Here is a 25,357-nt window from a genome sequence, read left to right on the forward strand (position 1 = left end):
CCTCCCTCCGTAGGGGCTGGCGTGATGAAAGGACATCAGGATAGACAGATCAGCAGGGATGGATGGAGTCTCCACTCTCCACTGAGAGCACATCCAGAGATATGGAGGGAGGAGAAGGTAGTGGGAATCAGAGGAGCAGTCCTGACTACTGGACCAGTAACCGTGGATGCAGTACCCCTCCACACCAGGCATGGTGCTGTGGGCTAGCCTGGCGCTCTAGCTGGCCTCCACACGGAGCTTCTTCCTGGGGGCGGGGGGTTCCTCTGGCTCGGACTCTGAGCTGGAGTCAGAGCCTCCGTCGAAAGCAGACACAGCGCTGCCTTTAGGGTTGGTGTACAGGCTGCTGTCTGAAGAACTGTAGCTGGCCTGGAGCTGGGTCGAACCCTTCACCTTCTCCAGCGCACGCACTACAGGGGAGAAGGACGGCGAAAGAGGGAGAAGGAGATGGACGGAGAAAGAAGGGAAATAGACAAAAGGAAGAAAAAGGAAAGGAAAGAGGATGGAGGAAGCGAGGGAAGGATGGAGGAGAGGGAGCGAGGGAAGGAAGGGGGAGAGGGAGCGAGGAAAGGAAGGGGGAGAGAGAGAGCGAGGAAAGGAAGGGGGAGAGGGAGCGAGGGGGAGAGGGAGCGAGGGAGCGAGGGGGAGAGGGAGCGAGGGAGCGAGGGAAGGGGGAGAGGGAGCGAGGGAAGGGGGAGAGGGAGCGAGGGAAGGGAGAGAGGGAAGGGAGAGGGAGCGAGGGAAGGGGGCGAGGGAAGGAAGGGGGCGAGGGAAGGAAGGGGGCGAGGGGGCGAGGGAAGGAAGGGGGCGAGGGGGCGAGGGAAGGAAGGGGGCGAGGGAGCGAGGGAAGGAAGGGAGAGGGAGCGAGGGAAGGAAGGGAGAGGGAGCGAGGGAAGGAAGGGAGAGGGAGCGAGGGAAGGAAGGGAGAGGGAGCGAGGGAAGGAAGGGAGAGGGAGCGAGGGAAGGAAGGGAGAGGGAGCGAGGGAAGGAAGGGAGAGGGAGCGAGGGAAGGAAGGGAGAGGGAGCGAGGGAAGGAAGGGAGAGGGAGCGAGGGAAGGAAGGGGGAGGGAGAGGGAGCGAGGGAAGGAAGGGGGAGGGAGAGGGAGCGAGGGAAGGAAGGGGGAAGGAAGGGGGAGGGAGAGGGAGCGAGGGAAGGAAGGGGGAAGGAAGGGGGAAGGAAGGGGGAGCGAGGGAAGGAAGGGGGAGGGAGCGAGGGAAGGAAGGGGGAGGGAGAGGGAGCGAGGGAAGGACGGGGGAGGGAGAGGGAGCGAGGGAAGGAAGGGGGGGAGAGGGAGCGAGGGAAGGAAGGAAGGGGGGGAGAGGGAGCGAGGGAAGGAAGGGGGGGAGAGGGAGCGAGGGAAGGAAGGGGGGGAGAGGGAGCGAGGGAAGGAAGGGGGGGGAGAGGGAGCGAGGGAAGGAAGGGGGGGAGAGGGAGCGAGGGAAGGAAGGAGGGGAGAGGGAGCGAGGGAAGGAAGGGGGGGAGAGGGAGCGAGGGAAGGAAGGGGGGGAGAGGGAGCGAGGGAAGGAAGGGGGGGGGAGAGGGAGCGAGGGAAGGAAGGGGGGGGGAGAGGGAGCGAGGGAAGGAAGGGGGGGAGAGGGAGCGAGGGAAGGGGGAGCGAGGGAAGGGGGAGAGGGAGCGAGGGAAGGGGGAGAGGGAGCGAAGGAAGGGGGAGAGGGAGCGAAGGAAGGGGGAGAGGGAGCGAAGGAAGGGGGAGAGGGAGCGAAGGAAGGGGGAGAGGGAGCGAAGGAAGGGGGAGAGGGAGCGAAGGAAGGGGGAGAGGGAGCGAGGGAAGGGAGGGGGAGAGGGAGCGAGGGAAGGGAGGGGGAGAGGGAGCGAGGGAAGGGAGGGGGAGAGGGAGCGAGGGAAGGGAGGGGGAGAGGGAGCGAGGGAAGGGAGGGGGAGAGGGAGCGAGGGAAGGGAGGGGGAGAGGGAGCGAGGGAAGGGAGGGGGAGAGGGGGAGAGGGAGCGAAGGGAGGGGGAGAGGGAGCGAAGGGAGGGGGAGAGGGAGCGAGGGAAGGGAGAGGGAGCGAGGGAAGGGAGGGGGAGAGGGAGCGAGGGAAGGGAGGGGGAGCGAGGGAAGGGAGGGGGAGCGAGGGAAGGGAGGGGGAGGGGGAGCGAGGGAAGGGAGGGGGAGGGGGAGCGAGGGAAGGGAGGGGGAGCGAGGGAAGGGAGGGGGAGCGAGGGAAGGGAGAGGGAGCGAGGGAAGGGAGGGGGAGAGGGAGCGAGGGAAGGGAGGGGGAGAGGGAAGGAAGGAGGAGAGGGAAGGAAGGAGGAGAGGGAGTGAGGGAAGGAAGAATAGAGAAAGGGGGTGAGAAGGAAAGAGGGAAATTGAGAAATGAAGGTAAAAATTTGGCCCATAAGCAGACAAACACACAAGCTACAGGTAGAGATGGTCCGTAGGTACGGTATGTTCTAAATCACACTACTGTAGATGGTCCGTAGGTACGGTATGTTCTAAATCACACTACTGTAGATGGTCCGTAGGTACGGTATGTTCTAAATCACACTACAGTAGATGGTCCATAGGTACGGTATGTTCTAAATCACACTACAGTAGATGGTCCGTAGGTACGGTATGTTCTAAATCACACTACAGTAGATGGTCCGTAGGTACGGTATGTTCTAAATCACACTACTGTAGATGGTCCGTAGGTACGGTATGTTCTAAATCACACTACAGTAGATGGTCCGTAGGTACGGTATGTTCTAAATCACACTACAGTAGCTGGTCCGTAGGTACAGTATGTTCTAAATCACACTACAGTAGATGGTCCATAGGTACGGTATGTTCTCCATCATACTCACCTTGCTGCTCCAGCAGAGCGTTCTGCCTTTTCAAGTCGTCGATGTCCTGCTGGTGCGTGTGGTTTTTCCTCCTCATATACTGGATGTAGTCTGTGGCTTTGTCTAGGATCTGAGCTCGGGACGCCTGTTTGATAGATTGCTGGTGGCAACAAAGGAAAAACTCATGACGCACGGCAAGGTTGCAGTGACATCACATCACTGACTAACCCCTCTAACCCAGTTACTGTAATACACTGACTAACCCCTCTAACACAGTTACTGTAATACACTGACTAACCCCTCTAACCCAGTTACTGTAATACACTGACTAACCCCTCTAACACAGTTACTGTAATACACTGACTAACCCCTCTAACACAGTTACTGTAATACACTGACTAACCCCTCTAACACAGTTACTGTAATACACTGACTAACCCCTCTAACACAGTTACTGTAATACACTGACTAACCCCTCTAACACAGTTACTGTAATACACTGACTAACCCCTCTAACACAGTTACTGTAATACACTGACTAACCCCTCTAACACAGTTACTGTAATACTACTGCTGTTAACCCTAGCCTGGTTAAACCAGACTGAATACTACGTTCAGAGACCCTATATGTAATTCTATGGCTGCTCTCTCACAATGGTGGTGCAGTGTTGTCTGTTTAAACCAGGCCACACTACCAAATTCCCTCAGGCCACTATAATGCAGTCCAACAACCAGAGCCTACACCGTGAATGAAGCTGCTAGGATGGTGAGAATGTGACATTTAAACCATTAAAACCTTCCTTTAACACTTCAGAAAAGGAGAGAACACTTTAAAATCAGACTAAATCCAGAATTATCCATAACTTTGCAAATAATAAGCCTGGCTGGAACAAAACTATCATGAATGTGAACCTGAACAAAAAATTGTCTGCATTTCCATAATTTGACAGTTTCTCTGTCTCATAAGTATTCATTAGTATGTTTCTATGACGAACCAGGCTTCGACAGGAGGGACAGAGACAGACCAGAAGTGCCTGTGCCTCAATTCCTACGCAGATCAACATATATATTTCCCAAATGTTAGTTTCTAAAGATGTAAGCCTGTCACATACGAATCCATGAGCACGTCTGTATGACGAGCCTGGCTTATAGAGCAGGGACAGAGAGAGACAGTATCAGGCGTGGAATATAGACTTGATCCAGCTTCTCATCGCACAGCAACACAAAGGCTGTGTCCAAATGGCACCCTATTCTCATAATGAACTACTTCTGAGTGCCCTAAGTAGTGCACTATACAGGGAACAGGGTGCCATTTGGGACAAACCCTTGATCCAGCTTCTCTCAGTCAGTCAGTACCACACAAAGCCTTTAACTCTCATTACAACCCTAGCAATGATCAAGTCTACAAGAACACCGGACAACTCCATAAACCCCATGAGAGGGGGTTGGTTTGAAAATAAAACAGTGTGCTGTGCCTGACTATAGCCCGGGCTGGTCTGTTGGGTGGCTCCGATGCCCTCAATGTCAGAGATTGAAGCGGCAACACATTTGGTCATAGCTTCCAGACGCTAGCCTGTGTCCCAGTGTATCTGTTCAGAACACATCTCCTCTCCTCCACTCTCCCATGATCTCCTCTCCTCTCCATGTCATAACTACCCATGTATTGAATAAACTGAAGGAAGTAGCTACATGTTCTGTGGCATTACCTTTGAACTATTAATTACAGCAACACACAAACCTACATATATCAGCATATAATATATCATAACACATTGCAATGCAATTACATTCACTTTGTTTACCCATATTGCATTCAACAATCCCCCTCCCAACTCATTCACCCAGAATGATCATTTTAGTCATTTAGCAGACGCTCTTATCCAGAGCGACTTACAGTTAGTGAATGCATACATGTTTTTTTTTCTTTTTTTTTCTCATACTGGCCCCCCGTGGGAAACGAACCCACATCCCTGCCGGCCAAACCCTCCCCTACCTTGGACGACGCTGGACCAATTGTGCGCCGCCCATGGGTCTCCCGGTCGCGGCCGGCTGCGACAGAGCCTGGACTCGAACCAGGATCTCTAGTGGCACAGCTAGCACTGCGATGCGGCGCCTTAGACCACTGCGCCACTCGGGAGTCATGACACACAGAGAGCCATGTATTTAGAGAGTCGGGACATTGAGGTTCCTGCATTATGATGATTTACATATGGCAGCCATGATAGCACCCCATTAACATTACATGGCAGTCTTACGTCAGATAGCGCGACGATTCCGCCTGCACTGGTCCCTGTTGAGGGACGAGCGTCGCGTAGGAGTGACGCCACCTGATGTAAGACAATGCATTACATGGGGAATAGAATGTCTAGAATGAGCATTATGATGCATTTACATGACAGTTCAACATTCTATGGCAGCCATGTTAGCACCCCATTAACATTACATGGGGAATATTTAAACAATGCTATGTAACTGAACGTCTAGAATTAGAACATTCCAAATTCTAAAAATTGTCCCAACTCTAAATACATTGCTCTGGACACACACAAACAACCCTTCCCTCCCCAAAGGATCCCCTCTCCCTAAGCACTTCTGGGTTTACCTCTCTACCAACCTTTTCCCCTTGCAGGGCAGGCACCGAGTCCCGCAGGCTGTGAAAGCTGTCTTTGATGTGATCCCTACGTTTGCGCTCCAGTGCATTGTGGTGTGCCCGTTTGTCTGCCTGCAATGAGAGAGTCACAGGGGGCTTTAGCAGGGGAGGGGGGCGGGAGGTGTCCAGGGAGGTTTGGACTGACAGGGGGACACACACACACACACCAAGCTTCTCTGACCAACTGTCCCCATTAATCCCTACCACCACCAGTTCAGAGTCGTGTGTGTGTGTGTGTGTGTTTCTGTGTGCATCAGGGTGAGGTCGTGGCCCGTCCAAGACTGGGCAGAGCAGGCATAGTGAGTTGGCGAGGCAGCAAAGGAGTTGTTCATGGAGGAAACTGACTGGCACCATAGAGATCATCCTCATCCTATAATAATTCATATGGATCTAGAATATTTATGATTCTATTCTACATTCATTTCTATGGTTTTGTTTATTTCTACAACTGGTATAGTAACACTGGCACCACCCCACCCCACTAGTGACTAGAACTGACCCCAGTGCAGCTCTAACTGTGCTCTTCATAATCGACTAAAACTGACCCCAGTGCAGCTCTAACTGTGCTCTTCATAATCTACTAAAACTGACCCCAGTGCAGCTCTAACTGTGCTCTTCATAATCGACTAAATCTGACCCCAGTGCAGCTCTAACTGTGCTCTTCATGGTCGACTAAAACTGACCCCAGTGCAGCTCTAACTGTGCTCTTCATAATCTACTAAAACTGACCCCAGTGCAGCTCTAACTGTGCTCTTCATGGTCGACTAAAACTGACCCCAGTGCAGCTCTAACTGTGCTCTTCATAATCTACTAAAACTGACCCCAGTGCAGCTCTAACTGTGCTCTTCATAATCTACTAAAACTGACCCCAGTGCAGCTCTAACTGTGCTCTTCATGGTCGACTAAAACTGACCCCAGTGCAGCTCTAACTGTGCTCTTCATGGTCGACTAAAACTGACCCCAATGGAGCTCTAACTGTGCTCTTCATGGTCGACTAAAACTGACCCCAGTGCAGCTCTAACTGTGCTCTTCATGCAGAGCAGTCTAGGCCAGGATAGGTGGTGTGGCAAAAGAAAGACACTAACTCCATTTAATGAGAGGAGAGGTGGGTGGGGGCTAAAATGGTGACATCGTGGTTTAGTTTGACAGTTCCTACATTTGCCTACACCTGACACCTAGGCCTAACTGACAAACTATTAGGAGTTATGTTCTGGGTTAGGAATGGTATTTAATAACCTGAGGATTTGTTATTTGGCACTGTATCACGGGGGATGCATTTGGATAGATGAATTTACCGATTTTGGTGTGTTCTTATACAGTGAAATGTGTCTTCAGAATATCTGTTTTTGTTATGCATTGTAAAAGCCTATTGTATTTGCTACGGACCATTTCATAAATGATAGCCTTTTGTTTGTTAAGGCCTAACAGTAGGACTGTTTTATACTCTGCTCCTGTAAGGCTGGGGTTTAGGCCTATGTTATATATATATATAGCCTGTTGTTCTGAAGACAAACCTACTAATTATCCCTACGATCTGCCGTCTGGTGAGGATCACCTATAGTCTCTATAGCCTACACACAGAATAAACAGACATCTTGTGGGAATCATCTACCTAAAACACACCTAGTGTTTTTTCATGTCTCTATATAGGCCTTCACAGAGACACCCCTCCCTCAGCCACTCCATACTGCTGCCAGGGCTTCAGCTGGCTCATCTACCTAAACACACATAGGCAGAGTCCTGAATGGCACTCTATTCCCTATGTAGCACACTACTTTTGATGACCAGGGCCAATAGGGAACAGGGTGGCATTTGGGACGCAACCATAGTTATTCCATGTCTCTCTACACACAGACAGAACAATATAGAAACATCCCTCAGGCACCAAATACATTCACTGCACCGAGGGACTCTGTCAGGCCTGTCAAAGCCTCTCTGTCAGGCCTGTCAAAGCCTCTCTGTCAGGCCTGTCAAAGCCTCTCTGTCAGGCCTGTCAAAGCCTCTCTGTCAGGCCTGTCAAAGCCTCTCTGTCAGGCCTGTCAAAGCCTCTCTGTCAGGCCTGTCAAAGCCTCTCTGTCAGGCCTGTCAAAGCCTCTGTCAGGCCTGTCAAAGCCTCTCTGTCAGGCCTGTCAAAGCCTCTCTGTCAGGCCTGTCAAAGCCTCTCTGTCAGGCCTGTCAAAGCCTCTCTGTCAGGCCTGTCAAAGCCTCTCTGTCAGGCCTGTCAAACCCTCTCTGTCAGGCCTGTCAAACCCTCAAAGTTGAATGTGCATAAAATAAACAATTTCCTTCAACTGTAAAACACTCGTAGCCTTTAGGCTTCAGCTCAGATATTTCCAAGATGGTTGCCGACCCATGTTATATGACTAGGGCTAGGCCCAGAGCAGAGCAGCAGCAGTTTAACTTGTTTCAGGCCAGGCAACAGTAGCTCCCACAAAGGTCCTCGACTCTGACTCATTTATAACCAATGATGTATATACACCCTGGATTGCTGATGCTGAGTATTGGCCATTGAGAGGCTTTGAAGCCACCGGTCAGCCATATTGTCACTCCCCAGTAGGAGCAGTCCTCCACAGGAATGAATGGAATTCTACAGTATTTCAATTAAATGTTTCAAGGACAAAATTACATGTATTTAAGTATTTTTGTTGTTGTAGTGGGGACAGTAACAGAACTGTAAAAAAAATATAAAAAAATCACACTAAGGATAAAATATATATATATATATATTTTTTTTTTTATGTGGCAAAACCAAAACGTAGACATTAATAAATGCATTTCTATAGCTTCCAAAATATTTTTCAGAATGGTGGGGGAGTGCCAAGATGGAGACGCGGTGGCTTCAAAACAGTGCCCTGTCAGTCATCTAGTGTATATATTGTCAGATGCAGTGGCACCATAAAAGGTTACTAGACAGGGTGTTTTGGTTCTAACTTGTCTACAGGGTCAGGCCAGGCCTGTGACTGACTGTGTGAAAGTAACATTAGGATAGGAAGCCCCATGAAATCCCCACCAAGTCTCTCCATGACAAGTTATTAGAGGAATGCACAAAGAGTCTACGACTAACCCTGGGGATACAGCTGCTGCCCTAAGGTCTGGGCCATGTAGTGAGGCTCTCCCCCAAGGGCCTAACAGCTGCATTCAGGACTGAGAACCATGTGGCCTTCCCATAACATACACTAGTGCTGAGAGATTAACCGAAATTAAGATTATTTTTCGGGTTTTTAAAACAACTAATTTACCGATGTCAGTTCAATTATTTGAATTCCATTTCGTTCGTTTTTCTTCTTCTGTGATCTCAATGTGCAGTTTCTGTAGAGATAAATCAGATCAAGCCTGAACTGTGCGATGTAGTACGGAGTTGTAGTTTCCAACAGGCCAATACTCTACATAGTTTAGCGCAGAAACCATGGGAATTAACTACAATGACCATAATCCATTGCGCGCCTACTTGGCCGGTCTGTGTGGGGCAGACACGGAGAGGGAGAAAAGCGAGAAGATGCGCGATCGAGAGGGATTGAGAAAAGTTGCTTCGCGAGGTATCTCTCACTGAAAATACATGATCTAAATCAGGGATGGGCTACTTCCGGCCCATTTTGAAAGCCCTCGGATTGAGGCTGTTTTGAGGGCAAAAGGGGTGGTGCAACTCAATATTAGGAAGGTGTTCTTAATGTTTTGTACACTCAGTTTATTCCTAGGCCCATCTAATGACACAGTAATGTCTTTGATGTTGAAGTCTATCGAGTAATTTCCAAAGAGGGAAGAGCATTCTGTGTCACCGGGCCTAGTGCCTCAAACTGATCTCCAGTTACCTTAGTGCACAATATCACACCATCTGTTCATACAACTGATATACTTCTCAATGGTTTAGCTAGACCTAAATCACTCGCATTTTATTTATACATCTGAACATAAACATTACAAAACGTTGGGTTACGGATGTAACCTTGGTTCTCTGAGTAGAGTAACGGTTCGCCAAATGACCTATGGGTACAACTTCCCCTTCACACAATGTGATTGAGATGCTTAATATCAAAATAAGGTTACAGTCACGCCACACCCTTACTGTCCCCATGTGACCTTGCACTATAAAAAGGCAGTGTGGCGTAACCAAATGAAAGCTTGGCGACCCGTTACTCTACTCAAAGAACCAAGGTTACATCCGTAACCCAGCTTTCCCCTTACGTTTTCTGAACGGGTCACCAAACTAAATAGCGTAGAGGCTGTACCAAAATGGTCGTTCGGACAACAGAGTGGGATAACTAACCATTTAACTTAGTCCAGACGAGTCCCTGGGACGTCCTTGTATCCACCACAGGATGCAACATAATATAATTACCCAACAGGGTAACAGAGAATTTCAACTGTGGTACACAACCGTATACACAAGCAAGCTGAAAGCTAGAACTTACATGAGGCTTCAAAATGGGCGCAATAGCACACCAAGAGTGGAAGGCTTCCATATTTACATTTTAGTCATTTAGCAGACGCTCTTATCCAGAGCGACTTACAGTTAGTGAATACATATTTTTTTATACTGGCCCCCCATCAGAGCATATGAGCGGAGTGGAGCGGGAGCGAGCGTGGAGCGTGAGCGGACGGATTTTGAACAGAGCGCAGAGCGGCATTTTTAAAAGGACGGAGCGTCGCCCTATGTCCCGCTCCAATTTCGCTCGCTCACACCACGAGTCTGAAGCATGCTCAAGCCTGACCCAGAATCCATCTGTTTAATTTAATTTGTGTCGTCCTTGAATTTGTATTTTATAGAGCGAGAGGAGCAGCAGCAGCAACAAGAGAAAAGGGTTGAGGAATTCAAAAGTTTATTCACTGCACGCAAAGGCCCAACCATAACAAGGGAGAGAAAAAGAGAGCTGGATGTAGCATTTTTTGAAATGATTTTCATGGACTATGAACCGCTGAGTAAAGGAGAACGCGAAGGGATGCAACACTTCGCCAGCGCAGCTCAACCGGGCTACACCCCCCCCAAAAAACTATGATAAATCAGTACTTTACTTTGTCAAATTTACATCTGAGATGCCCCATTCACATGCTTCAGCTGGCGATCAAAAACGCTGTTAACGAGCACGACAACATTAATAGGCTGTTAGTGAAAGTCGGGCACCTGGTGAAAAGTGTACGCAAGAGCACAGAGGAAACCGACCAATTAGGTGTCCGCCCCACAAATGCCTGCGCCATTCGATGGAGCAGCCAGCTGCGGATGATTCAGTCGTTCATCCGGTTGTTCCAAAAAGACCCGTTATGGCAAAACAAACTCAAGTCTAATGTTGCTAACATCACCCAGAATCAAGTACGGCAGCTGACGCACCTTGTCAGTGTGCTGACACCACTAGCAGATCTCACAGACAAAATGCAGAAGGAGCTGGGGAACCTGGGGATGATCCTCCCTGCTGTCACAGAAATCAAATCCCTGCTCACCGTTAACACTCACGCTGCACTTATAATGGGCATCGCTGCTTTTGCAGAAACATTGGCAAACAACGTGTCAATTCGCTATGGAATATACTATACTGATTAACATCTCATTTTAGCGTCAGTGTTAGATCCCCGTTTCAAGACAGAATGGATAATCCGAGATGAGTCTGTATGCAACAAATTCGGGGAGATAAAGTAAGGCTGTGGTTTAAGCTAAAAGTGAAATACATGCAGATTTCGTTCCTTTTTTGGAGTGAGCGGGGGGGGGGGATTTGAGTGGAGCGCGATGCAAACTGCGTTGAGCGCTGAGCGATAATGAGCGGACTGGCCTGATGTGGCTTTGAGCGGGGGGGTGAACAGCTCCGTGAGCGAGGAGCTGAGATTCTCACCGCTCCACTCCGCTCATATGCTCTGCCCCCCATGGGAAACGAACCCACAACCCTGGCGTTGCAAACGCCATGCTCTATCAACTGAGCTACATCCCTGCCGGCCATTCCCTCCCCTACCCTGGACGACGCTGGGCCAATTGTGCGCCGCCCATGAGTCTCCCGGTCGCGGCCGGCTGCGACAGAGCCTGGATGTGCATATAGAACATCCATGTCACTGATGGTTGATTAGTAAGTATGAACAAGGTTCACAGTGTGCTCACTTATCCGGGTTGGGAGAAATTGCTGTGTCCAGAACCACAGATCCTCAAATCAAATCAAATCAAATTTTATTGGTCACATGCGCCGAATACAACAGGTGCAGACATTACAGTGAAATGCTTACTTACAGCCCTTAACCAACAGTGCATTTATTTTAAACAAAAAAGTAAGAATAAAACAACAACAAAAAAGTGTTGAGAAAAAAAAGAGCAGAAGTAAAAAATAAAGTGACAGTAGGGAGGCTATATATACAATAGAATAAAGTGACAGTAGGGAGGCTATATATACAGGGGGGTACCGTTGCATAGTCAATGTGCGGGGGCACCGGCTAGTTGAGGTAATATGTACATGTGGGTAGAGTTAAAGTGACTATGCATAAATACTTAACAGAGTAGCAGCAGCGTAAAAAGGATGGGGTGGGGGGGCAGTGCAAATAGTCCGGGTAGCCATGATTAGCTGTTCAGGAGTCTTATGGCTTGGGGGTAGAAGCTGTTGAGAAGTCTTTTGGACCTAGACTTGGCACTCCGGTACCGCTTGCCGTGCGGTAGCAGAGAGAACAGTCTATGACTAGGGTGACTGGAGTCTTTGACAATTTTGAGGGCCTTCCTCTGACACCGCCTGGTATAGAGGTCCTGGATGGCAGGGAGCTTTGCCCCAGTGATGTACTGGGCCGTACGCACTACCCTCTGTAGTGCCTTGCGGTCAGAGGCCAAGCAGTTGCCATACCAGGCGGTGATGCAACCAGTCAGGATGCTCTCGATGGTGCAGCTGTAGAATTTTTTGAGGATCTGAGGACCCATGCCAAATCTTTTTAGTCTCCTGAGGGGGAATAGGCTTTGTCGTGCCCTCTTCACGACTGTCTTGGTGTGTTTGGACCATGATAGTTCGTTGGTGATGTGGACACCAAGGAACTTGAAGCTCTCAACCTGTTCCACTACAGCCCCGTCGATGAGAATGGGGGCGTGCTCAGTCCTCTTTTTTTTCCTGTAGTCCACAATCATCTCCTTTGTCTTGGTCACGTTGAGGGAGAGGTTGTTGTCCTGGCACCACACGGCCAGATCTCTGACCTCCTCCCTATAGGCTGTCTCATCGTTGTCGGTGATCAGGCCTACCACTGTTGTGTCGTCGGCAAACTTAATGATGGTGTTGGAGTCGTGCCTGGCCATGCAGTCATGGGTGAACAGAGAGTACAGGAGGGGACTGAGCACGCACCCCTGAGGGGCCCCCGTGTTGAGGATCAGTGTGGCAGATGTGTTGTTACCTACCCTTACCACCTGGGGGCGGCCCGTCAGGAAGTCCAGGATCCAGTTGCAGAGGGAGGTGTTTAGTCCTACTGATGGTGTGGACATAACATGGAGTCTGTAGTACCTCATGAAAGTCATGGGTCTTGCCCAACTTGCAGAAGCACAGATGGAGTCCAGGGAGGCCCCTCTGGTGGAGTGTGCTGCCACACCGTCTAACCAGGCAAAGTGTATGCAACTCACGACTCTCCTGTGAGGAGTGGTGAGGCGTGTGAAATGCCGCTATGATTAAGGGCTGGTTAGCATGTGATGGCGAAAGCACCTTGGGTAAGAATGCTGGATTTGGCCGAAGCACTGCCTTAGATCCATCTTCTGCTAAAGTGAGGCATGAAGGATGGGTAGAAAGTGCATGTAATTCATCAACAGGCTTGGCTGAAACCATAGCCAATAGAAAGGCAGTATTGACAGAGCTCAAATAGCTCAAGTGAAGACAGGGGCTCAAATGGTGGGCTCATAAGTGATCATAGAACAACAAGTAATTTTTCCAACAATTGTTTACAGACAGATTATTTCACTTATAATTCACTGTACCACAATTCCAGTGGGTCAGAAGTTTACATGCACTAAGTTGACTGTGCCTTTAAACAGCTTGGAAAATTCCAGAAAATGATGTCATGGCTTTAGAAGCTTCTGATAGGCTAATTGACATCATTTGAGTCAATTGGAGGTGTACCTGTGGATGTATTTCAAGGCCTACCTTCAAACTCAGAGCCTCTTTGCTTGACATCATGGGAAAATCAAAAGAAATCAGTCAAAACCTCAGAAAAATTATTGTAGACCTCCACAAGTCTGGTTCATCCTTGGGAGCAATTTCCAAACGCCTGAAGGTACCACGTTCATCTGTACAAACAATAGTATGCAAGTATAAACACCATGGGACCACGCAGCCGTCATACCGCTCAGGAAGGAGACGCGTTCTGTCTCCTAGAGATTAACGTACTTTGGTGCGAAAAGTGCAAATCAATCACAGAACAACAGCAAAGGACCTTGTGAAGATGGTGGAGGAAACAGGTACAAAAGTATCTATATCCACAGTAAAACAAGTCCTATATCGACATAACCGGAAAGGCCGCTCAGCAAGGAAGAAGCCACTGATCCAAAACCGCCATAGAAAAGCCAGACTACGGTTTGCAACTGCACATGGGGACAAAGATCGTACTTTTTGGAGAAATGTCCTCTGGTCTGATGAAACAAAAATAGAACTGTTTGGCCATAATGACCATCGTTATGTTTGGAGGAAAAAGGGGGCCGCTTGCAAGCCGAAGAACACCATCACAACCGTGAAGCACTGGGGTGGCAGCATCATGATGTGGGGGTGCTTTGCTGCAGGAGGGACTGGTGCACAAAATACATGGCATCATGAGGAAGGAAAATTATGTGGATATATTGAAGCAACATCTCAAGGCATCAGTCAGGAAGTTAAAGCTTGGTCGCAAATGGGTCTTCCAAATGGACAATGATCCCAAGCATAATTCCAAAGTTGTGGCAAAATGGCTTAAGGACAACAAAGTCAAGGTATTGGAGTGGCCATCAAAGCCCTGACCTCAATCCTATAGAACATTTGTGGGCAGAACTGAAAAAGAGTGTGCGAGCAAGGAGGCCTACAAACCTGACTCAGTTACACCAGCTCTGTCAGGAGGAATGGGCCAAAATTCACCCAACTTAATGTGGGAAGCTTGTGGAAGGCTACCCGAAATGTTGGACCCAAGTTAAACAATTTAAAAGCAATGCTACCAAATACTAATTGAGTGTATGTAAACTTCTGACCCACTGGGAATGTGATGAAAGAAATAAAAGCTGAAATAAATTATTCTCTATTATTATTATTCTGACATTTCACATTCTTAAAATAAAGTGGTGATCCTAACTGACCTAAGACAGGGTATTTTTACTAGGATTAAATGTCAGGAATAGTGAAAAACTGAGTTTAAATGTATTTGGCAAAGGTGTATGTAAAATTTCGACTTCAACTGTAATTGTTTTGAATATCATATTGTAATTTGTAGTATTTAGAGATTGAAAAATATGACAAAAGCCCTGCCTAGATTATCAGTGCTCACTATGTGTTGAGATAACATTATGCAGCTAAATGTTAAGTCCATGTGAATCAGTTTGATAAAGACTGGCCAAGCTGACAGGGGAAAAAACATGACGTGCTGTTATGCAAAAGTATGTCCTGCCGCCAGCCTGTGTGTTTTCTTAGCCGGTATGCAACGTGGCTACGTCATTCACTCAGCCTGCCTGCCAGCAGCCCAGTAAGTACACAGTGACCCGTCCAGTAAATATGGCACTAATCACTTGCTAGCTGAAACACGCAGTCAAGAATATAGCTGCGAGCAGCAATGAACGGGGTTCAGATGATAAAGGACAATATCAGTTGGATAACAAAACAAGCACTATCATGTAGGAACTATCTTCAATCAGTGACAGCATTACCATATCAATACCACAAGTATGGCGCAAGTGAAGTTTAGTGCTGTAAGTTGGTTATATTTGAATGCACCAGGTAATCATTCTTAAAGTCATTACTTAATGTATTGAGTTTATATAGCCTACCAATTCTGAGGTCAATTTGACTAATGGTTTATGTTAAGATTAGTGAAATATTTTCAGCGTTACTTTGAATGCAGCAGCTAATCATTATGACATTTATTATTAGAGGTTATTCATTGAGTCTATATACCAAATCTGCAGTCAATTTGACTTATGGTTCATGATAATAACATTTAAAAATTATTTTTAGCATTAGCATATGTGCTAACATGCATCTATGTCCCGTGTAGCTCAGTTGGTAGAGCATGGCGCTTGCAACGCCAGGGTTGTGGGTTCGATTCCCATGGGGGACCAGTATGAAAATGTATGCACTCATTAACTGTAAGTCGCTCTGGATAAGAGCGTCTGCTAAATGACTAAAATGTATAGGTACAGTGCGGCCATTAAAGACTGATGTAAGGAGTCTAAATACAACATCTGGAGTGAATCTGATATATGGTTCACGAGGAGAAGATTTTGCAGATGATTTTGAGCATTTGCGTTACACATTGCAAAGAATGAGTTAATAGTTTCCTTGTTTTTGGAAATATGTAGTTCATCTCTGGAGTGGATTTAGTGGTTTAAATGGGCTCGTACAATCAGCTCTCTTTTGACCAATCCCTTAGCGCAAACTAATTTAAGACATGTACCATAGGCCCATATTCCACATTTGGTGTGATTTGGGCCCATGGTTCATGAGAAGATTTTTAAGTATGCATTTTTTTGTGCATATGTGCTAATATGCATCTACTGGTATAGTGTGGCCATGTTTGAATGCATCAACATTATTTTCTCAAACTCTTTAGGGACTATTGTGAATTTGGTGTTATTTGGATGCATGGTTCATGAGAATAAGTTTTTCAAAGGTTTTAAAAAATGTCCAAGATGGAGGAAAATCTATCCTGACGGACCTTATCGGTCCTTGAGGCAAATTTGTTCAGCATGAGGGAAGACACCTACATACAACGTTTCAAGTTTGCACTATGGCCTATTTATTGCCTTACCTCCATAACTTGCTACATTTGAACACACTGTATATATATTTTCTGTTGTATTTTTGACTTTATGTTTTGTTTTACCCCATATGCAACTCTGTGTTGTTGTTTTTAAATCGCACTGCTTTGCTTTATCTTGGCCAGGTCGCAGTTGTAAATGAGAACTTGTTCTCAACTGGCTTACCTGGTTAAATAAAGGTGAAATAAAATAAAATCTCTAGGTCAAATGGGGCAACAGATATGAGGGTTTAAGTGAGACTGCATATAACAGCACCACCTATAGGCCAATCGGTGCCATTCTTTTTGACCAAGTTACTTATGGCCTCTAGTTTTTGTGCAAATTTTTTAAAAAAAAGGTAGCAATCTATGCTCAAGTTATTATATCAAGATAAAAAATTAAATCTGAGAATAAGAATAGGTTTCACAGCTTCGCCTCACATTGATGGGGCTGTGGTGGAGCGGGTCGTCAGTATCCATGAGGCTGAAAAGACTTGGCATGGCCCCTCAGATCCTCAAAAAGTTATACTACAGCTGCACCATTGAGAGCATCTTGACTGGCTGCATCACCGCTTGGTATGGCAACTGCAAGGCACCCGACCGCAAGGCGCTACAGAGGGTGGTGAGTACGGCTCAGTACAGCACTGGGACCGAGCTCCCTGCCATCCAGGTCCTCTATACCTGGCAGTGTCAAAGGAAGGCCCAAATAATTGTCAAAGACTCCAGCCACCCAAGCCATAGACCGTTCTCTCTGCTACCGCACATCAAGCTGTACAAGTGCAATGTCTGGAACCAACAGGACCCTGAACAGCTTCTACCCCCAAGCCATAAGACTGCTAAACAAGATTGCTAAATAGTTAATCAAATGGTTACCCGGACTACCTGCATTGACCCTTTTTTTGCACAAACTCTCTTGCACCGACACCCCAACACACACAATATACGCCCACACACATAACACACATGCATACTGACGCCACACACACTCACCACATACTCTGTTGCTACTGTCTATTATCTATCCTGTTGCCTAGTCACTTTAACCCTATTTATATGTACATAGCTACCTCAACTACATCGTACCCCTGCACATCGACTTGGTACTGGTACCCCCTGTATATAGTCATGTTATTGTTACTCACTGTGTATTTATTCCTTGTGTCACTATTTATATATTTGTTTTATCTTTATCTCCGCATTGTTGTGAAGGGCCTGTAAGTACGCATTTCACTGTTAGTCTACACCTGTTGTTTAAGAAGCATGTGACAAATAAACACGATTTGATTTTGATTTAATTTTCGTTGTGAACCCCTAAAAACATCTAACAGTGGCTCTGTGCCATCTCCCTTCCTGATGAAGCAGTAATTTATTAACTAAAGAGATACCGTAGCCACTAGCAAGCTAATAAATTTCAATTTCAAAAGCATCTGCGATTTAATTGCCACTTCATGATTAAACAGATGACCTAGAAGTGCATTTTGCAAAGGCGCATCTGGTCGTTAACAGTATTCCTAGGAGAAGCTGGCTAGGTTTTTTTTCTTCTTTTTTTTATAAACCGAGGCTTGGGCTGGCTGCTGTGGCACAATACGATTTATTCTAAATATTGCATACATTCCGTGTCTCCAACTCCCTATGGCCGCATATGGGATGGGGATACCCTTCAATACATGGATAAGATGATCTGTGCAAAAGCAAATATTGGCTTGATGGATATATCGTATGCATTATGTAAAAGTAAAATCATAGCAATCTGTCCTGTGAAAACGAACTCCTGTCCAAACCCCCAGCTTTCAGCTACCTCCTTGCATTCTGGCTACTAGTTACATCCTCCGTGTGTGGTCCTCTGTAGCTCAGCTGGTAGAGCACGGCGCTTGTAACGCCAAGGTAGTGGGTTCGATCCCCGGGACCACCCATACACAAAAAAATGTATGCACGCATGACTGTAAGTCGCTTTGGATAAAAGCGTCTGCTAAATGGCATATTATAGTGTGCAATGGTATATTCAGGAGTCTGTGGCTAGGTTTGCATGCTAGTTAACAACAAGGTTGGTTGATTTCTTCTAGCTCACTAACTGCAGGAACCCCTTTTATTCCGCCACAGTATCCATTCCCACCATCCCTTGCTAAGCTTACCGGGAATGGCCAATGTGTATCATCTAACATTAGCTAGCAGCACGAACATAATTTTTAGCCAGATATGACCATGGCATAATTTCAATACATTTGATAGAATTCCAATAATTTTGATATATTTAACATTACGCACCACATTGTGATATCTCGGTGAGTCTTCCTGTAAAAAGAAACAGAACAGAAAAGTACGATTGTAGCCACAATTCCATGTAGCGTGACCTAGCTAGTTAGCTAACTTAGTTAGCAATCCATTTTAACCCCATAATTGCAGCAAACCTAATATCTGTAGCTAGCTAGTAAGTGAACATCATCCATTTCTGAGCTACTAGTTAACCTTTTATGAGCTACTGATCTTCTTGTGGATAACGTTAGCTCACTACCAGTTACCGTACTAGCCAACTAGCTACCTAGATAGGTAGCTAGCTAGCAACCACGGGCTCAGAAATACGAGGCGTTTTAATGGCTCGCTACCTAGTCAACTAACTAGCAAGCTAGCAAAGTAACGAAATAGACATTTACTCACGTCACTATCGACTTCGATATCATCGTTATCACTCATTCTTCGGTGAAATGGTGGATTTAAAATGAAAGGATCGCTCACAACATGAAGCAAACGCCTAACGATAAGGAAAATGTACAGACTGACTACTCTTCCTACAGTCAAGAACGAGATTTAACGAACACTATTTACACGTGACTGCCTCAACACGGACAGCTACCGTTCCGCAACATGCCTGCAGGTGTATGGGATGTGTAGTTTTTCTATGATAATAACCAATTACTCTAAACCATGAAGTGGCTTGTCTATTAACTACATTACCCACGACTAAAAGGAATGCAGTGCGTCAGAATAACGTCAAAAGCGTTCTATTTACCTCGCAATGTACCATGGGAGGTGTAGTCTAGACAGTAGCTGCGTCAGTGGGGCCACTATTGAGACACGTGGATCGCTACAATAGCAATATCGGTCTCTTAGTATTCAACACTGACAGCATTTATTTATTTATTTATTTATTTATTTATTTATTTATTTATTTATTTATTTATTTATTTCTTTCTTTCCTTCTTTCTTTCATGCTATATACATGTGTAACAGGCATGAACATTTATTTTACCACATTTCTCTTTGCTGTGTAAATCCTGCAGCTGTGCTTTACATTGCATCTACTGATTGACAAATCGATTTCATGTGCAAAGTGTTGAATGTTTCCTTATTTGAAATTAATGTATTTTTCATCAAGGTCAACTATTAAGCTCCCCTACTCTGCATAAAGATTGTGGGGGCAGCCCTGCCCTAAGCGTATAGGGAATAATCTAGGCTTTTTCTCCACAAAAGTGTACTCTAGATAAGGAGCTTACACAGTGGATTATTTGAGCTGCTGCAACAGTGGATCGGCAAATGTGTAAAAACAAGCATAGTGAGAGTAGCATCAGTTCCCCAACAGGTCAGGAGGGCGCTGGCAGCTGCCAATGACACCCCCACCAACCACGTACACACCCGCAGTGACCCCCATCCTTCCTCTCTCTCTTTCTCTCCCTTCATCCTTCTCGCCACCCTCCCTTCCCTCATTCTATCCGCAGACAAGCTCTCCCCCTCTCTCTGACCAGACCCCCCCGTCCACCCAGATTCAGACCTTCCCTGCCCGACCCCCTTGGCTTCCACCCTTTCCCTCCCTCCCTCCCTCCCTCCCTCCCCTCCCTCCCTCCCTCCCTCCCTCCCTCCCTCCCTCCCTCCCCCCCTCCCTCCCTCCCTCCCTCCCTCCTTCCCTCTTTATCCCTGTCCCACAGCAGCAGCAGTGTACATTAAAGCCGTGGGCTAAACAGGGTCACCCAGTTAGAGGGCCGTAGCAGCATAACAGCCCATTCAAAAGGAATGACAACACAAAAGGCCAGGCTTTAATAATGCATTCAGGCAGCGCTGCAGAACCACTCTATGTTTGCGTCCCAAATGGAATCCTATTTCCTACATAGCGGACTACTTTTAACCATTCAGGTCCCATAGGGCTCTGGTCAAAAGGAGTGCACTATGTAGGGAATAAAATGCCATTTAGGACCCAGCCTATCTTCCTCTGTTCTGTACCTACCACAGGAGGGGTAGGAAGAGGACTAGAGGGACGTGTGATTCTGGACAGGAGGAACAAACGTATGGTTGCTCAGCTATCGTGAATAAAAATAATGATCAACTTCAATGTCAAGAAATTCCATTTTTAATTTTCTTGAGTGTTGTTTCACTTATAAATATATTAATATTGTAGAAAAGAGCTGGGTAAGTGTATAGTCATGTTTGCTATGTGACGTGGTTTTTAGCGTTTAACAATCACACTGGACTCAAAAAGGTGCAGCAGTCACACAGAACAACATTACATGATAATCCTGAAGGCAACAGAGGTTTTACCCTATGAGCTTTACCACCTTTGAAGCCATCCCCCATGACGTCTTATCACTCTGTCTGTCGGAGATAGGCTGCAGAGGTCGATGAAAAAACCCAGTCAGTGGCAACCATTGATTAGCCTATAGTCTGACACAGGTAGAGAGAGAGAGAGATTGTTTATTTCATTTTTGTTTATGATCTATTTCACATATGTAAACATTTTCCCCCATGCCAATAAAGCCCTTTGAATTGAATTGAGAGAGAGCGAGTGAGAGGAACAGAGAGATATTCAGAGAGCGAGACAGGCAGAGAGAGAGAGATAGACAGAGAGAGAGAGGCAGAGAGAGAGAGAGGCAGAGAGAGAGAGATAGACAGAGAGAGAGGCAGAGAGAGAGAGAGGCAGAGAGAGAGAGATAGACAGAGAGAGAGAGGCAGAGAGAGAGAGGCAGAGAGAGAGGCAGAGAGAGAGGCAGAGAGAAAGAGATATGCAGAGATAGAGGCAGAGAGAGATATGCAGAGAGAGATAGACAGAGAGAGAGATAGACAGAGAGAGAGAGGCAGAGAGAGAGAGGCAGAGAGAAAGAGAGAGAGAGAGAGAGAGGCAGAGAGAGACAGGCAGAGAGAGAGAGGAAGAGAGAAAGAGAGAGAGAGAGAGGCAGAGAGAGAGAGGCAGAGAGAGTGATAGGCAGAGAGAGAGATGCAGAGAGAAAGATAACCTGGAGAAGAGTCCCCTAAGTAAGCTGGTCCTGGGGCTCTGTTCACAAACACAAACAGACCCCACAGAGACCCAGGACAGCAACACAATTAGACCTAACCAAATCATGAGAAAACAAAAAAGATAATTACTTGACACATTGGAAAGAACTAACAAAAAAACTGAGCAAACTAGAATGCTATTTGGCCCTAAACAGAGAGTACACAGTGGCAGAATACCTGACCACTGTGACTGACCCAAACTTGAGGAAAGTTTTGACTATGTACAGACTCAGTGAGCATAGCCTTGCTATTGAGAAAGGTCGCCGTAGGCAGACCTGGCTCTCAAGAGAAGACAGGCTATGTGCACACTGCCCACAAAATGAGGTGGAAACTGAGCTGAACTTCCAAACCTCCTGCCAAATGTGTGACCATATTAGAGACATATATTTCCCTCAGATTACAGAGATCCACAAAGAATTCGAAAACAAACCACATTTTGATAAACTCCCTTATCTACTGGGTGAAATACCACAGTGTGCAATCACAGCAGCAGTTGCCCTTTTCCTGTTGCCACAAGAAAAGGGCAACCAGTGAAGAACAAACACCATTGTAAATACAACCCATATTTATTTATTTTCCCTTTTGTACTTTAACTATTTGCACATCGTTACTACACTGTATATATACATAATATGACACTTGAAATGTCTTTATTCTTTTGGAACTTTTGTGAGTGTAATGTTTACTGTTCATTTTTTATTGTTTATTTCACTTTGTTTATCCATTTCACTTGCTTTGGCAATGTAAACATATGTTTCCCATGCCAACAAAACCCTTTGACTTGAATTGAATTGAGAGAGAGACCGAGAGAGAGCGAGAGAGAGAGAGGCAGGCGGAGGGAGAGAGAAAGAGAGAGATGGGGGCAGAGAGAGATGCAGAGAGAGGGAGAAAGAGAGAGAGAGAAAGAGAGGGAGCGAGAGAGAGAGAAAGAGAGAGAGAAAAAGAGAGAAAGAGAGAGAGAAAGAAGCCTCTCCACAGACCAAAATCCAGGAGAAGACAACCCCTCCAAGCCCTTACAGCAGCGCCGTCTCTCCAAGACTCTCCTCCAACAAGTCATATCACATTTTATATGTCACATGCTTCGTAGACAAATAAAATAAAATAATATTTGTCACATGCGCCGAATACAACAGGTGTAGACCTTCCCGTGAAATGCTTACTTACAAGCCCTTAACCAACAATGCAGTTTAAAGAAAAATAAGAGTTAAGAAAAATATTTACTAAATAAACTAAAGTAAAAAAAATAAAAGAGCAACAATAAAATAACAATAACGAGGCTATGTACAGGGGGTACCGGTACCGAGTCAATGTACGGTGGTACATGTTAGTCGAGGTAATTGAGGGAATATGTATAGGTAGAGGTAAAGTGACTATGCATAGATAATAAACAGCGAGTAGCAGAAGTGTAAAAAAAAAAAGGGAGGGGGTCAGTGCAAATAGTCCAGGTAGCCATTTGATTAGCTGTTCAGCAGTCTTATGGCTTGGGGGTAGAAGCTGTTAAGAAGCCTTTTGGACCTAGACTTGGCGCTCCAGTACCGCTTGCCGTGCGGTAGCAGAGAGAACAGTCTATGACTAGGGAGTCTGGAGTCTTTGGCAATTTTTAGGGCCTTCCTCTGACACCGCCTTGTTATTTTACGAGTCTGAAATGGTGATTGAGTTGATGGCTGCCATTTTACAGGCTCCTAACCAATTGTGCTATTACGTGTGTCTTCTCGAGTTATTTGTAACTTATTTTGTACATAATATTTCTGCCACCGTCTTTTATGACCAAAAAGAGCTTCTGGATATCAGCACAGCGATTACTCGCCTCATACTGGACGAATATTTTTTCTTCAACGAGTCGGACGCGAAGGATTTACTTCAGACACATTTACATTTACATTTAAGTCATTTTAGCAGACACTCTTATCCAGAGCGACTTACAAATTGGTGCATTCAACTTAGGATAGCCAGTGGGACAACCACATCTTGATCACAGTAAGTACACTTCTTCAAACAAGCAGCTGTGAGCAAAGTCAGTGCAATCAGGGACAACTACATCCCGATCACAATAAGTACATTTCTTTAAACAAGTCAGTGCTAGCAGGTGAAATAAGTCAGGTGTAGTAAAGGGGGGGGGGGGGGGGGGGGGTAGAAAGATTACTATTATACTATTCCAGGTATTCCTTAAAGAGGTAGGGTTTCAAGTGTCTCCGGAAGGTGGTCAGTGACTCCGCTGTCCTGGCGTCGTGGGGGAGCTTGTTCCACCATTGGGGTGTCAGAGCAGCGAATAGCTTTGACTGGGCTGAGCCGGAACTGTGCTTCCGTAGAGGTAGGGGAGCTAGCAGGCCAGAGGTGGATGAACATAGTGCCCTCGTTTGGGTGTAGGGTCTGATCAGAGCCTGAAGGTAAGGAGGTGCCGTTCCCCTCACAGCTCCGTAGGCAAGCACCATGGTTTTGTAATAGATAAGTTGCAGGGGGTTAATGGCACAGGCAGGGAACCCAGCCAACAGCGAGTTGCAGTAATCCAGACGGGAGATGACAAGGGCCTTGATTAGGACCTGTAGCGCTTTCTGTGTAAGGTAGGGTCGTACTCTGCGAAGGTTGTAGAGCATGAACCTGCAGGATCGGCTCACCGCTTTGATGTTAGCAGAGAACGACAGGGTGTTATCCAGGGTCACGCCAAGGTTCTTTGCACTCTGGGAGGAGGACACAATGGAGTTGTCAACCGTGATGGCGAGATCATGGAGCGGGCAGTCCTTCCCCGGGAGGAAGAGCAGCTCCGTCTTGCCGAGGTTCAGCTTGAGGTGGTGATCCGACATCCATACTGATATGTCTGCCAGACATGCAGAGATGTGATTCGCCACCTGGTTATCAGAAGGGGGAAAGGAGAAGATGAATTGTGTGTCGTCTGCGTAGCAATGATAGGAGAGACCATGTGAGGATATGACAGAGCCAAGTGACTTGGTGTATAGAGAGAATAGGAGAGGGCCTAGAACTGAGCCCTGGGGGACACCAGTGGTGAGAGCACGTGGTGCGGAGACAGATTCTCGCCACGCCACCTGGTAGGAGCGACCTGTCAGGTAGGACGCAATCCAAGAGTGAGCAGCGTCGGAGATGCCCAACTCGGAGAGGGTGGAGAGGAGGATCTGATGGTTCACAGTATCAAAGGCAGCAGATAGGTCTAGAAGGATAAGAGCAGAGGAGAGAGAGTTAGCTTTGGCAGTGCGGAGAGCCTCCGTGACACAGAGAAGAGCAGTCTCAGTTGAATGACCAGTCTTGAAACCTGACTGGTTAGGATCAAGAAGGTAATTCTGAGAGAGATAGCAGGAGAGTTGGCTAGAGACGGCACGCTCAAGAGTTTTGGAGAGAAAATAAAGAAGGGATACTGGTCTGTAGTTGTTGTTGACATCGGAGGGATCGAGTGTAGGTTTTTTGAGGAGGGGTGCAACTCTCACCCTCTTGAAGACGGAAGGGACATAGCCAGCGTCAAGGATAAGTTGATGAGCGAGATGAGGTAAGGGAGAAGGTCTCCGGAAATGGTCTGGAGAAGAGAGGAGGGGATAGGGTCAAGCGGGCAGGTTGTTGGGCGGCCGGCCGTCACAAGTCGCAAGATTTCATCTGGAGAGAGAGGGGAGAAAGAAGTCAAAGCATAGACACCCAACAAGGCCCAAATCCCTGTCATGTGCAGGAGAAAGAGACAGAGATATCGGGGACCGACGGCGAGTGGGTAATCTGCCTCTTCCATCAGTCCTATTGGCCAACGTACAATCATTGGATAACAA

At 46.7% G+C, this 25,357-nt stretch overlaps 1 protein-coding gene across 8 annotated transcripts; it reads right to left on the reverse strand.

The window, feature by feature from the left end:
* LOC311106317 (protein max) lies at nucleotides 1-19,165 on the reverse strand. 8 transcript variants are annotated; one of them, XM_084148625.1, is made up of 6 exons: nucleotides 18,990-19,151; nucleotides 18,600-18,626; nucleotides 5,385-5,504; nucleotides 5,038-5,109; nucleotides 2,804-2,942; nucleotides 1-407 (listed from the first exon to the last, which is right to left on the reverse strand). In XM_084148625.1, exons 1-6 carry the CDS (start codon nucleotides 19,023-19,025, stop codon nucleotides 217-219), a joined length of 585 nt encoding a protein of 194 aa, XP_084004751.1. In that variant the 5' UTR covers nucleotides 19,026-19,151; the 3' UTR covers nucleotides 1-216. The 8 variants fall into 8 exon arrangements, with proteins under 8 accessions (XP_084004751.1, XP_084004752.1, XP_084004756.1 ...); XM_084148626.1 differs by having other exon boundaries at nucleotides 5,397-5,504; nucleotides 18,990-19,138; XM_084148630.1 differs by lacking the exon at nucleotides 5,038-5,109 and having other exon boundaries at nucleotides 5,397-5,504; nucleotides 18,990-19,165.
* Nucleotides 19,166-25,357: the final 6,192 nt, after the last annotated feature.

The sequence above is a fragment of the Coregonus lavaretus genome (genome assembly GCF_964263955.1).
Source record: "Coregonus lavaretus genome assembly, chromosome: 31".
NCBI classification, from domain to species: Eukaryota; Metazoa; Chordata; class Actinopteri; order Salmoniformes; family Salmonidae; genus Coregonus; species Coregonus lavaretus.